Below are 15,428 nucleotides of genomic sequence, written 5' to 3'. Positions count from 1 at the left end.
CAGAGTAATGTCACCTCTTTCAAGATGCCAACTAGCAGATTATATCATATTCTGCTGCTGCTGCTGCTGCTAAGTTGCTTTAGCCGTGTCCGACTCTGTGCGACCCCATAGACGGCAGCCCACCAGGCTCCCCGTCCCTGGGATTCTCCAGGCAAGAACACTGGAGTGAGTTGCCATTTTCTTCTCCAATGCATGAAAGTGAAAAGTGAAAGTGAAGTCGCTCAGTCGTGTCCAACTCTTAGCGACCCCATGAACTGCAGCCTACCAGGCTCCTCCACCCGTGGGATTTTCCAGGCAAGAGTACTGGAGTGGGCTGCCATTGCCTTCTCTGTGTCATATTCTACATACTTTCATTACCTGTTTCAGATCTGATTATGCTTTCATTTTAACCTTAATATTACTTTATGTCATGTGAATCTATGAAAAATTTAAAAGCATAACGTAACTCAGAGAGAAGTCTTTAAGGATCTCTATTGACTTCAGCATTTTTGAAGGGATAAGAAAAAGTTAACTTTTCAATGTCACTGCAACAACACAGTGAAGAAGAATCTACAGAAATGACAGTGATTCTTACTTTTGAAAATGAAGCAAGTAACCATAAAATTTAAACTCTGTTATTATATTTGTAGCAATACGCATTGATTATCTGGAAAATATTGGTTCACCTAGTTACACAGATCTTCCAAATGTTGATGCATTTCACTACACAAAATAAGCAAATCACTATCAATAAAAAGCTAATCACTATCAAAATAAGCTAATATCACTTTCAATCTTAACTGAAAAGTCTTTAAGTATTGGAAAACAGTCAACCTCACTTTAGTTTGTACGATGTTTTAACAACTCTTAATTTTTGTTTGAAAGCTCAAGTTTTTATCACTGGTAATAAATACTATCAGTTGTTTTCCTGGTAGTCACTGGCTCACTTCATTTGTCTCCATAAATGTCTGCTAGGTGCCCAAATCTGAATAACCAAACTTTGTTCGTCATTTTTTCAAGTAAAAATGGTGTTCCACAAAAAGGGCAGCTAGCTCAGCTCACAACTCTATCTGCACACCTTCCACAATTACCATGTTTTGTTAATGCAGAGAAGTGTTTTATCCATGCTTCTCATTTTATGATTCATGCATGTGCTAAGTCACTTCAGTCATGCCCGACTCTTTGAGACCCTATGGACAGCAGCCCATGAGGCTCCTCTGTCCAGGCAAGAACATGGAGATGTTAAGGGATTCGCCAGGCATGAATTATGGAGTGGGTTGCTGTGCCCTCCTCCAGGGGATCTTCCCAACCCAGGGATCAAACCTGCATCTCTTATGTCTCCAGCACTGACTGGCGGGTTCTTTACCACTACTATGATACGCAGTGTTAAAAATGTGGGTATTTAAGGGTTGAAATTTTATCAAATGAATGTTTTGTACTCCTTCATCAAATATACTCAAGTGAGATTTTCACCTCTTAAACTACAGGTGTGTGGTAATAAACAATAATGACAACTAGTACAGTCAGGTTCTGCTGCCTTGACTCATACAAAGGCACTAGCAACTAGCAGTTTTGGCAACCACTGCTTTTGCAGTGCAAATGTCAATTGTCAATAAAATGAAAAAGACATCGTAGTGTTTTATAAAATTAGATTTGATCTTTGGGGAACTCCTAAAAGAAGTCAGGAACCCATAACGGTCCTTGGACTTAGACTACACTCTGAGAACAATTTCAGTAAGCAATCAATAAATATTGACGATGGTCATCACAACAAAAATATTTCACATCACCCTGTCTTCAAATCCCTCCAAGATGAAAGTAAGAGTTTTATACTTCTTAACACTTTCAGGCGTGAAAATTCTATAATCTTCTTGACAATCAAATCTACTATCTAAGACACAACACTTTTCCTGTATTAACCATCTAAACTTTTTCCCAATACAGATGTATATGCTATTTTTCTCTCATGTGGACTTACAGGATAATCAGTCATGTTTTCTTTTTCTTTCCAGGGATTTTACGACTACAGGTGCTGTGGCTCATGTAAGGAAGTTCTATTCTGCAATCAAAGACTGACTGACCCCATTCAAATTCTGAAATATCTTGTAACAAAGGTATATATCTAGATGGAACTAAACCAACACCAACACAATCAATCAAGGGAAATTGTGAGACAAGCCAACACTGAAAACTTAGTATTGAGTTTAATGGCCCAGAAAGCTAGAAGAAGTGAAGTCGCTCAGTCGTGTCCAACTCTTTGCAACCCCATGGACTGTAGCCTACCAGGCTCCTCCGTCCATGGGATTTTCCAGGCAAGAATACTGGAGGGGGTTGCCATTTTCTTCTCCAGGGGATCTTCCTGACCCAGGGATTAAACCTGGGTCTCAGAGATACAGTAATGAACCCTGTTACACTCAGAGCTCTTTCCCCTTTGTGGGAGAAAGGGAAAGCCAGTATCTAAGTAGGCTTATAAATAATATAAGGAATTGAAAAGTGTGATCAGTGCTATGAAACAAGTAAAACTAGGTGAAGGAATGGAGACTGACCAGCTGGGAGAAGTGGGAGGATTACCTTAAATAAAAAAGTCTTCACTGAGAAGATGTCTTTGGAGCTGAGACTTGAATGATTAATTCTGCAGATCTGGAATTAGAATGTTCCAGACAGAGAGGCTAGAAAGTGCTGAGGCCCTGAGACTGGAACTAAAAGGAGGCAAGTCTGACCGAAACATGTTGATCAAAGGGGAGAATTAACACGAGAAGTCAGAGGCAGGTGCCAGGTCCTGAAGAGATATGAAGGTAAACTGATCTTACATGGTGCCAGAATGGTTCTCACAACCTGACAGAAGCCCCTTTGTCTTTTAAAAATAAAGATGATATTGAAGATACAAGGGGGAAAAACAGCAGGTTAGAATTCACAAGACATTAAATTCAAATTCCAGTTCTTCCCATTGCCTCTTAGGAGCAAAAAAAGGAGGAGAAAAATTAATATTTATTAAAATGCTAGTAACTGCCAGGCTTTGAATCCGTTATTTGATCCTATCTCATTTCATTCAACTAGGGTTAGTTATTTTCTAAGGTCTCTATGCAGCCATTTCTAACCCTACTAAATGGAGAGAGTAATATTTGTTGCAGTACATTAGGAATTGTCAGAAAGTTGAACAAAAAATTTAACATGTAAAGTTCTTTGATGACTAAGCATCTAAAGGTACTATCATTAAAGATAAAATATATTTCTCTTTTAAATCAAAGGAGGACATTTGTCCTCCTGTCTAGGATACTCTATTGCTGGTGTAAAAAAGAGCACTTACTGAAGATTTTTTACGACTGTCACCAAACCAGAGTAGGAGGGGCAATAAAACACTCCAGAGAGCCAGGAACGCCTATCTGAGCTACAAATGAGGCCTGTGACCTAGATATTTTTTCAAGTTCTACCCTTCACATTTTTCTTCATTGCTTCAATTTACGTATATACCCCTGTAAACCTGCAAGAATCAACTTGCAAAGGGAACGCCTCTCTAGTTCCCTGGCATCCTTCACAGACACTGAGCTGTTGCTGTCACACACAACACCTGTGAAGCAGTTTCACGCGATCTCACGTTACTGAGCAGGAAACCAAGATGATTACAAATCTCTGAATGCTTGGAAAAGGCTGATAAGGATGGTAAAACTGCCTAATGAATTAAGCTGGCCAAGAGGGTGATAAGAAAGGCATTTATACCCAGCATGGAAGAACGTTGTAACTACTTAAGAATATTTCACATGTGGGGGGAAAAAAACACACACAAAAATATATTTTAATAAAATTTCAATTATTCACAGATGCTTTCAATATATATTATTTCATTTACTTACCTGGTAACCAGAAAGTAAATTCCATGTGGAGTACAATTATGCATTCTGTGAAAGGCATTAACCCTTAGGATAATTGCTAAAGCTGCATTTGCTATCTTATTATTACTTCTCTCTCCTCATTAAGCTTCTGATTCAAACTGTGAACTTACAAGAGCAAAGACCTTATAATTTACATTTTCACCACTGTCTATAGCATACTTTCGGGTCTAGTGTCAACACTCAAGCCATCTTACCAAATGAAAGAGAGTCCACTCCCAAACAAATCCACATGTGACAAGCTTTTTCACTCTGAAATTCACCAAGCTCACTACTTACCTCTGGTATACAGGATCCTGTGAAACCAAACAAGCCATTGGCATTGTCACTTTTTTGTATTACCAATCTTGCTGTAGTATTCTCTTCGGAAAGGCGAGCTCCTCCATATACAGAAACTAGCTTAAGAATGAATAATTCTTCTCCTTCCTCTTCATTGTCATCTCTTGCAGAAATAATGAATGATTTGTTAGTTTCTCCCTGTCTGAATTCCAGATATCCAGAAACAGGATGCAAATCACTCTTGGCTGGCATGGCGTGAAGTTCATAAATTTCTTCAAGGGTCAATTTCCGCTCATAGGACCTCACATCCTGCATCAGACCTGTAAATCTGTCGTTGCCATTCACTCCTGCCCCAATTCTCAATGTTCCTGGACCTGAAATTAGAAATGGGTTTAAATGCTACAATAACCACAACTGCACTATCCTAAATGACAAGTGTGCTTCAGAAAGTGAAATGATTTTATTAAAAGGTCTTATTAGGTAAGCAAAACTTTTGCATAACTAGAACACAAATAAAGGCTATTTTCTGTGAATATTGTAATGAAAAATGAACCAGGAATCACTGGGATTTAAGACATTTTGTACCAAAGGATATGTTGTACATGTGTATGTATGTATATATACAAATGTATGTGTATATATTAAGACAGATATTTCTTCCAGGAAATTTAAAAATTTCCTTGCACATCTAAGAATGGAATGATTCAACTCACAATTTTAAAACTCTAGTATTACTGTTCTTTGAGAACTTCAATTCTTGGTCTGTTAGAAAGTTACCTTGAGTTAAAGTTGTGAGAATTCAGCAAAAGAAATTCTTATGGACCAAATATAACCTTTTACCCAAACAATCAATGCAATAAATGTAGAAAAAGAAATATCCCTTTCTAGGAACAACAATTATATGAGCCCAGGGACTTTTTCATGATAATAACAACATGCAGCTTAATTACATTGCTATGTAGTAATAATAAACCCTTTCAGGAATTCAACAATTCTTCTTTCTTTACTTATTCCCTCCAATAACTAAAATATTTATAGAAGATGAGAGTTTGGCAGCGATTTGGGATTGCCTCCATGCCTTCTCCAGTGGTTCTGGACTGACTGAAACAGTGAAATGTCTACGACAGACAAACATATAGATGAACTTCACACACACCACTGAACAAACCTCAGACACTCAAGTGTACACACTGCTCAATCCAATTTACCTAAATTTTAAAAACATTAAAAACTAATGTTAGGCTCTTAGAAATGGCAATAGTAGCTGGGCATGGCAGTGAGTCAATGACTAGCAAAGAGAAAAAGAGAGGATTTCTGGAAAAAAATATCTTGATGTGGGGACTTGTTATATGGAGTGCTGAAACTGAGTCATTTAAAATTTTTAAAAATTCATGTATCTGTACACTTATGTGTACTTTTATATATTTTATAATAAACATATAATACCCTGCATTTCATTCATAACCTAAATATATATATACACTTTCTCCACTTTAAGTTACAAATTACATAAACAATGTAAGTTCCTTGCAGCAAGCTACACAGAGAAAAGAAAGACCAGGTCTTACTTTCCCCAGTCTTTCCCATTCTCATTCTACCACCATGCAATCACCCAAAAAAATCAATGTTAACAAACATATGTATATATTCATAATCAAATGATAATAACTTAATGCCACAGAGTGCTGTAAGCATAGTTCTTGAGGTTGAAATCAGCAGTGTGTATATGTTTTCTTTTGCCCATCTTCTTTTCTACTAGGAAAGAAAAAATACAACCAGATAGCTAATGCAGGAGGTTTCAGAAGGAAAGATAATCTGTTAAGATATCATACAAGCTCTGTTCTATTTTCCCACTTAAAAAAAAAAAAAAAGCAGAACCAAAACACAGGACAGAGAGGCTGGGAGAGAGTTGTGATTATAATAGAGATAAGTGATATTTGGGAAGAAACATGCACACAAGTGTGCTTCTCAAGGAAACAGAACACTGTGGTCCAGCTTAAAGACAACAAAGATCCTCTCTATGAAGCACACCATAGAATTTACCACTTTAACTCTTGTTACTTGAAATCTCTGTAATTGCTAGATTGATTGCTTAATATAATTTTCTTTTGACTCCTCTTTAATCTTATCTCCACCATACTCTACCTCCAGAAATACTGAGCTGGTAGCAGTTTCCCCAGATTCAATATTCAATATTCCACACCTTTGTTCTTTTCTCTATCTGGAATATCATGCCCAACTCTCCTATGACCACAAGAGGAATAAATGTTTCTACTTGGTAATTTTTTTTCTTTCTTCCTATCATGTGTTGAAATGATCTGTTTGCATACCTTTCTCCCAGAGCCCATTTCAGCTACCTTCAAAGGCAGAGTCTCTGCCCAATTCATTTCTACAGTACCCAGCACAAAACTTATGGTCTTGGTAGACACATAGTTTTATTTAAAGAAATTATAAACCAAAACACCAAGCAGATTTTTAAATACTAGCTAGGACTTTTTTTTTTTTGATTGAAAGAAAATTGCTTTACAGAATTTTGTTGTTTTCTGTCAAACACCAACATGAATCAGTCACAGGTATACATATATCCCCTCCCTTTTGAACCTCCCTCCCCTCTCCCTCCCCACCCCACCCCTCTAGGTTGATACAGAGCCCCTATTTGAGTTCCCTGAGACATACAGCAAATTCCCATTGGCTAACTATTTTACATATGGTAACATAAGTTTCCATGTTACTCTCTCCATACATCTCACCTTCTCCTCCCCTCTCCCCAGAAATACCTGCAAGGCTTTTAAGAAGTTAAAATTTTTCAAAACTCAAAATTCAGGGTCCTAATTGTGGAGATGACACTCACCATCAGTAATGGCTTCTCCTTTCAGACTCTTGATTCCTCTGGGCATTGCATTTCCATCAAGGTAGAATTCAATTATACCATCATCCAGGACAATTAGAAGATGCAGCCAAACATTTTCTTCCAAATATTTCATGACAGTGGTCTTGGCAACATACGTAGCATTGGAACCCAGAGTTTTGTAATGGAGGGAAAGTGTCACGTGGGATTCATTTGTGTGAATTTTTACCCCATAGTAGATGCCTCCATTACCATCATCCTTTGCTATAACAAATCCATTCGTATTGGCATTGGGCATTACCCAAGCTGAAAATGTAAAGTTGGCAATTGAGTTGTTCCTCGAGGGATGGTATTTTGGATTAACAGTTCCAAATGCACCCTCTAGTCCACTGAAGTACAATGCATCTGTTCCACTATGGTGACGCCTCATGTGTGGCTGTGAATGCACGGTGCTGGGAAAAATTCCAGCCAGCAAAAAATCTATCACTGGAGGCAAACCAGCAGTGAACTCACTAGACAATACTTCCCAGCCTACTCGTACATCACCAAAGGTGCCCTGCTGTCTCAGAACGGTAAAGTTGGTGATATAAGACATAGCGTCTTCCGAGAGGACATCTTCTGCCACTTCTCTCTCTAAGCACTCTGGATCCAAGATGAAAACTCCAAAGGGATCATCATTGAATGGTATCATTACTGTCACCTGGAGGTTGGTTGCTGCCAGCTGGCCCCCAGGACCTGGGGACCCACCTGTAATGAAATTAGAATGAAAACTCAGAATTGAAAATACTTTCCAGTATAAAGTGAAGGCAACAGGAATTTGTTTACCAAACTTCTCATTAAGTACTTTACTTGTTGATCAATGAACATAGTGTCACCATATAGCTTTCACCTCATTTTCAAGGGTATTCATTGTAATTTCATTAACAACCAGCTGAGTCTGAAGAGGATATTAACTAGTGTTAGTCACTCAGTCGTGTCCGACTCTTTGCGACCCCATGAACTGCAGCCTACTAGGCTCCTCTGTCCATGAGAATTTCCAGGCAAGGATACTAGAGTGGGTTGCCATTTCCTTATCCAGGATATTAACTAGAAAGTCTTAATTCTCATGCTTAAAACTAAAATTGATGGGGACACTGACTACTATTTAAATTACAGTACAAAGGCCAAGCTTTTTAAGCTATCATGAATCTGTACTTCCTATTGTCTATTACTGTTTCACTTGAGATATTCTATTTAGTGTGGGGGAAAAAATTTATTTACAAGTTTGAGTATGGAAATAAGTTTCCATCCATAAAACTTCATTAGATGCATTTTCTATCTAGCTCTAGTTATTTCAGCATAAAATATTAAACTCTAGTGGTAAAATAAAATAGATGGGAAAACACTGCACCTGAAATGTTTACAAGCTTTAAAATATAAAACTCGTTGAATTCAGGAATTTTGTCTGGAAAAGCATGGAGAATTATTGGTTTGGCTCCTTCTCCATCCATAAGGTTAACAGTCCCTGAAGTTTCATAGAACTCTTGTCCAGGTTGCAAAGCAGAATCATTCTGAAAGAGCTGCCAAGCCACAGAAACATTGCCAAAGTGTCCCCGGTGCCTCAAAATCCTATAAAACAAAGTAAAGAAAATTATTTCTTATGAAAAATGTGGAAGTGGCAAATCCAACTCTAATGAGAACTTTCTGTATTATTTCAGAAATACACTTTGTCTATCATCTTTAATATAAACCAGCCAGCCAGTTCTTACTGAGCAACCATGAAGAATCTCATGGAAAAGGACAAATGAAGTAGAACCTTAAATAATAAAGAGAAGAATGCTTAAAAATCATAGTCTTGGAAATCCAAACTAATAGATAAATTCTAAGATAAACTGAATCAAAAATATACAGATGAGAATTGACCAAAGTTCTTCAAAAGCAAAGCCCAGGGCGAAGGTAGGTACCTATCACTTGAGAGAAGAGTTTCAGAAGACCTTGGATAATTCAAGTCTCTGTGTTCTGATGAGGAACAAAAGTTGGGGTTAAGGAGGGTAAAAAGAATAATTTCTACTTACCATCTAAAATGTCAAGAGTTTTAACAAATGAAAACAGCATAAAGAAGTTTACATTTAATCAACCAACTCAATTATTCCATTCATAGGCATAGTTTTTTATTTTGAAAGATTAACTATGTTTCAATTTTTTGCATATGTAAAGATTTTATTTTACTTCATTCAACTTTCAATTTGCCTTATGTAAACATGCTTACCAAAATGAATTAGTCTTTCCTTCTTCGACTGCTTTGTCTATGGGCTCCAAAGAAAAAATACCATTTGGGTCATCATTAGCTTCAATTATCACTGTAGCTATTGCATATGGATATACAACTGTATCACCTAAATTAAAAATGGAGGAGTCAAAATAACAAAAAAGTACTTAACTTACTGTTAAATCTGTATTTTTAAACTAAGAAACAGCTTGTAATAAGGCTCAAATTCCAGGAGGAATTTCCTCATTGAAGGTCATAAATGAGAGAAAGAGATGCCTAAATGAGTTTACTATGACTTGTCTCAGAGGAAATGTTTAATTACAGAAGAATTATTTTATTGAGAAACATACATGACATTTTTATAATAGGAATATCACTTCACTAGTTTAATTAGAAATTTAAAACATAGCTTTATCAAGTTTCAAAATGTTGAGGTAGATTCATTTCATAAAAAAACAATGAATGAAAGGATTACCCTATAAGATACATTAATTAGAATCACTGGCTTAAGTAATTCCCTTTCGATCTCTGCCTTCACATAGCGGAGTCTGATCTGGTTGTACACAGAACAAAGCAATCTTTATGATGTTGAACATGATTTCTTTCTACTCCTATTCTTTCTACAGCCTGTTAACACTGTAACAGCCAATAAATTATGTCTCTTCTCACCAGTCCCTTGAGGTCCATAGCTTTTACTCTCCACTGCAGCTGTCACCTCTGTAACCAAAGTCTTCTTCATCTTTATTCACCTTTCATCACTCCTTAAGACCCAGCTCACGCAACAACTCTTTTTGGGAATTTTTCCTTGAATTCCCAAGTTAAGTGCATTTCTGCTGTGTTCCTACACCATTTCACACTTTGTCAATCTAACATAGCGATTATCACATTATACTGACACATACACACACTCACACACATACACACACAATTCACTCTAAGTCCTTGAACAAATGCTTCTTAATCAACTTCATCTCCTAGCAGGGTAGAGGCTTGGTCACTGATATTCATGAAAGTTTACTGAACGGATACAATTAAAACTTTGAAAATTAGGTGAGGACAACACCTAAAACTAAACTTAGAGAAACAGACATGTGTGGCAAACCAGCCCATTATAAGTAATTTGTATAAATATACAGCTGTACTTAACCATACTAGATAATTAGCCAATGAAAAAAGGAGAAAACAAAAAAGACAGACAGTAAGTTATATAAAATATCCTGATGTTACAGAGTAATAGAATAACTTAAAATATATCATAAACTCTAAAACAAAAACAAGAAAGCCTAATTTTGGTAGGGCTCTGCTTTCATGCACATTTGTGATGCAATACGTCACAGGTGGTTCAGCAAATAATAGCAATGAAGGGAAACAGGAAGACACAAAAGAGAGAGTCAAAGGAATAGGGAGAATGACAAACAGCACAAACAAAAATTAAGCAATCTTTATTTTTTCACCATCTTCTTTCTGAGTTTTTGCATGTAAGAGGCATGAGGTACACATGCACACAGAGGAAGGGACAGGGCACCACAGGAACCAGCCCAAGGTTAGAGCTTGCTCAGGGAAAGAAGGACACCTCCAACAAAGAAAACCTTGATGCTTGATGCTGGAGTCTGAGTGGAGTGGGAGGACATCCACGTGATGGAAGAGGGTTGGCCTGGAGCAGCAGGTGAGAACCCAAGTGTAGTAAGGGTTGTTTAGCAAGGAGGTAAACAAAGCAATGGAAAGTGGTTACACATAGGGTGAACTGATTAAATAAGTAAACATATTAAAGATAACTACAGGCCAATATCACTGATGAACACAGATGCAAAAATCCTCAACAAAGTTCTAGCAAACAGAATCCAACAACATATTAAAAAGGTCATGCAATATGACCAAGTGGGCTTTATCCCAGGGAAGCAAGGATTCTTCAATATTCACAAGCAATCAGTGTGATATACATTAATAAACTGAAACATAAAAACAATACGATTATCTCAATAGATGCAGAGAAAGCCTGACAAAATTCAACACCCATTTATGATAAAATAAAAACTCTCCAGAAAGCAGGCACAGAAGGAACATGCCTCAACATAATAAAAGCCATATATGATAAACCCACAGCAAACATTATCCTCAATGGTGAAAAATTGAAAGCATTTTCCCTAAAGTCAGGAACAAAACAAGGGTGCCCACTCTCACCACTACTATTCAACACAGTTTTGGAAGTTTTAACCACAGCAATCAGAAAAGAAAAAGAAATAAAAGGAGTCCAGATTGGAAAAGAACAAGTAAAACTCTCACTGTTTGCAGGTGACATGATCCTCTACATAGAAAACCCTAAAGACTCCACCAGAAAATTTACTAATCAATGAATATAGTAAAGTTGCAGGATATAAAATTAATACACAGAAACCCCTTGCATTCCTATACACTAACAATGAGAAAACAGAAAGAGAAAGTAAGAAAACAATCCCATTCACCATTGCGATGAAAAGAATAAAATACTTAGGAATAAATTTACCTAAAGAAACAAAAGACCTATATGTAGAAAACTGTAGAACACTGATGAAAGAAATCAAAGATGACACAAATAGATGGAGAAATATACCATGTTCATGGATTGGAAGTGTCAATATAGTGAAAATAAGTATACTACCCAAAGCAATCTATAGATTCAATGTAACCCCTATCAAACTACCAATGGTATTTTTCACAGAACTAGAACAAATAATTTCATAATTTGTATGGAAACACAAAAAAATTCAAATTAGCCAAAGCAATCTTGAGAAAGAAGAATGGAACTGGAGGAATCAACCTGCCTGACTTCAGGCTCTACTACAAAGCTACAGTCATCAAGACAGTATGGTACTCGCAAAAGACAGAAATATAGATCAATAGAACAAAATAGAAAGTCCAGAGATAAACCCACACACCTATCGACACCTATCTTTGACAAAGGAGGCAAAAATATACAATGAAGAAAAGACAATCTCTTCAACAAGTGGTGCTGGGAAAACTGGTCAACCACCTGTAAAACAATGAAACTAGAACATTTTCTAACACTATATACAAAAATGAACTCAAAATGGATTAAATGTCTAATGTAAGACCAGAAATGATAAAATTCCTAGAAAAAAACATAGGCAGAACACTCTGACATAAATCACAGCAGGATCCTCTATGACCCACCTCCCAGAGTAATGGAAACAAAAGCAAAAATAAACAAATGGGACCTAATTAAACTTAAAAGCTTTTGCACAATGAAGGAAACTATAAGCAAGGTGAAAAGACAGCTTTCAGAATGGGAGAAAATAATACCAAGTAAAGCAACTGACAAAGAATGAATCTCAAAACTAGACAAGCAGCTCATGTAGCTCAATACCAGAAAAATAAATGACCCAATCAAAAAAATGGGCCAAAGAACTAAACACATTTCTCCAAAGAAGACATAGAAATGGCTAACGAACACATGAAAAGATGCTCAACCTCACTCATGATCAGAGAAATGCAAATCAAAACCACAATGAGGTACCATCTCACGCTGGTCAGAATGGCTGCTATCAAAAAGTCTACAAACAATAATGCTGGAGAGGGTGTGGAGAAAAGGGAACCCTCTTACGCTGTTGGGGAGAATGCAAACTAGTACAGCCACTATGGAGAACAGTGTGGAGATTCCTTAAAAAATTGTAAATAGAACTGACATACGACCCAGCAATCCCACTGCTGGGCATACACACCGAGGAAACCAGAATTGAAAGAGACACATGTACCCCAATGTTCATCACAGCCCTGTTTATAATAGCCAGGACATGGAAGCAACCTAGATGTCCATCAGCAGATGAATGGATAAGAAAGTTGTGGTACTTATACACAATGGAATATTACTGAACTATTAAAAATGCATTTGAGTCAGTTCTGATGAAGTGGATGAAACTGGAGTCTATCATACGTGAAGTAAGTCAGAAAGAAAAACACCAATAGAGTATATTAACACATATATATGGAATTCAGAAAGATGGTAACAACAACTCTATATGCGAGACAGCAAAAGAGACACAGATATAAAGAACAGTCTTTCGGACTCTGTGGGAGAAGGTGAGGGTAGGATGATTTGAGAGAATAGCACTGAAACATGTATATTACCATATGGGAAACAGATCACCAGTCCAAGTTTGATGCATGAAACAGGGCACTCAAAGCTAGTGTACTGGGCCAACTCAGAGGGATGGGATGGAGAGGGAGGTGGCAAAGGGGTTCAGGACAGGGGAACACATGTACACCGGTGACTGATTCATGTCAATGTATGGCAAAACCACCAAATATTGTAAAGTAACTAGCTTCCAATTATAATAAATTAATTTAAAAAAATAATAACAATAAAGGGAGCTGGATTTCTCACCAACAGAGGACAGAGGGATAAATAGGAAAACAGAGAACACTAGAACAAGCCCTGTGATACTAGATACAACAGCCTTCAATATATACAGCTGGGTCCAGAACTACAGATGTTAATGTGTGTGTGTGTATATATTAAGGGGCTTTCCTGGGGGCTCCGAGGTAAAGAATCCACTGCCAAGGCAGGAGACGTGGGTTCGATCCCTGGGTCAGGAAGATCCCCTGGAGAAGGAAATGGCAACCCACTCCAGTATTCTTGCCTGGGAAATCTCTTGGACAGAGGAGTCTGGCAGGCTACAGTCCATGGGGTCGCAAAGAGTCAAACACAACTTCGCGACTACACAACAATGACAAACATATATAGGGACGGTCAAAAAGTTCACTCATGTTTTTCCGTAACTTTACAGAAAAACCTAAACAAATTTGTTGGCTCACCCAGTACATAAATGCATACAGATACACATGCATTTCCTATCTCTGAAAGTGGGCCTAGGAGGAGAATAGCCCAAGAAACAATTACCACACCTAGTACTGAGGTTCTGGTTTCTAAACAGCATTCTACACTGCAATGGCTTCTTGAAACAAATGGCTTCAGGGCTTCTTGAAACAAATGACTGATTTCAGGGTTTTGACAGGAAAAGTACCAGATGAGTATGAAACAGCTTGCTGTGCCAGGAAGTAAGAAAATGCTCAAAGAATAATAGGAACATGTCAAAAAGACAAGAAAGTCATTTTAACAGACCACCCCTAGCCAAACCTGGGATAATTTGACCTTCAAAGTTAATAATCATAGTGAAATACAACCCACTGCATTAAATAGGAATCATAAGCCCATACTGATAAATAAATGTCAATGAAAAAATTGAAAGTTTGATGAGTAACAGGATAGTTATGTAGTTTTAAAGTACTTTTCCCATAAAATCTGTATTAAAAACAAAGGAACAAAAAGTACAGTAGAGAAGCCTGGCAATCACCACCTAAATTGTGGTCAAAATAGACCTGGCAGTAAAGGAACAAAATAGAAATCTGTGCCAACAGAAGGGATGTAATGGGAACACAGAATTCTTCTACGCAATTCCTGCCAAGGATGCAAAACCTGAATCTAATAATGAGGAACATCAAACCAACCAAAATGAAGGACATTCGACAAAATAACTGCCCTGTAATTTTCCATACTATAAAGGTCATGTAAGTCAAGGAAAGACTTGAGTATTTCAGACTGAAGAGATTAAAGATACACAGCAATTAAATGCAATGCATGATCTGGGAAAGGATCATTTTGCTCGAAAGGACACTGATAGGAAAACTGGAGAAATCTGAATGGGGTCTGAGGCAATGATTGTATTAATCTCCTGATTTTAATGGCTATATTGTGGTTATGTAGGAAAATGTCTTGTATATATGAAAAAAACTGCATAATCAGGGATGATAAGAGTATCATGTCTTCAACTTACTAGAAAAGATTAAAGAAAAAATAGCTCTGTGTACTCTTAGAAGAATAAAGCAATTACCAAAAGAAGCTATAGCCCCTCTAATTCAATAAAGATAGGGTCAAAACATTCTGCTTCAGTTACAGTATAGAGACAAAGGAAAAGTCTATCTTTCCCTCTTGCAAACTGTCACACACTGTGACTATAGCTACAGAGAATTATCAGTCCGCTGGGCTCACACACCTGCAGAATACAGCTTCCCAACCACTATGCCCAGTGCCCTGGTAGGAGGGAAAAGTCTATACTAACACCCTAAGTCCTTGAGTGACTAAAAAAGACTTCGGGTAGTTTCAGTTAGAGGATTTCAATTCCTCATATAA

At 37.3% G+C, this 15,428-nt stretch overlaps 1 protein-coding gene across 1 annotated transcript in view; it reads right to left on the bottom strand.

Annotated features, from left to right (window-relative positions):
* The window catches only part of ADGRV1 (adhesion G protein-coupled receptor V1), a 535,827-nt gene that overhangs the window by 470,539 nt on the left and 49,860 nt on the right, over positions 1 to 15,428 (bottom strand). Inside the window, exons 18-21 of the mRNA XM_052643554.1 lie at positions 9,242 to 9,368; positions 8,384 to 8,601; positions 6,997 to 7,740; positions 4,146 to 4,519 (exon numbers count right to left, since the gene is read on the bottom strand). Coding sequence (XP_052499514.1) covers positions 4,146 to 4,519; positions 6,997 to 7,740; positions 8,384 to 8,601; positions 9,242 to 9,368 — 1,463 coding nt within the window. The remainder of the gene's footprint in view (positions 1 to 4,145; positions 4,520 to 6,996; positions 7,741 to 8,383; positions 8,602 to 9,241; positions 9,369 to 15,428) is intronic.

The sequence above is a fragment of the Budorcas taxicolor genome, chromosome 7 (genome assembly GCF_023091745.1).
Source record: "Budorcas taxicolor isolate Tak-1 chromosome 7, Takin1.1, whole genome shotgun sequence".
Lineage (NCBI taxonomy): Eukaryota > Metazoa > Chordata > Mammalia > Artiodactyla > Bovidae > Budorcas > Budorcas taxicolor.
This window is presented reverse-complemented; position numbering and strand designations above follow the sequence as displayed.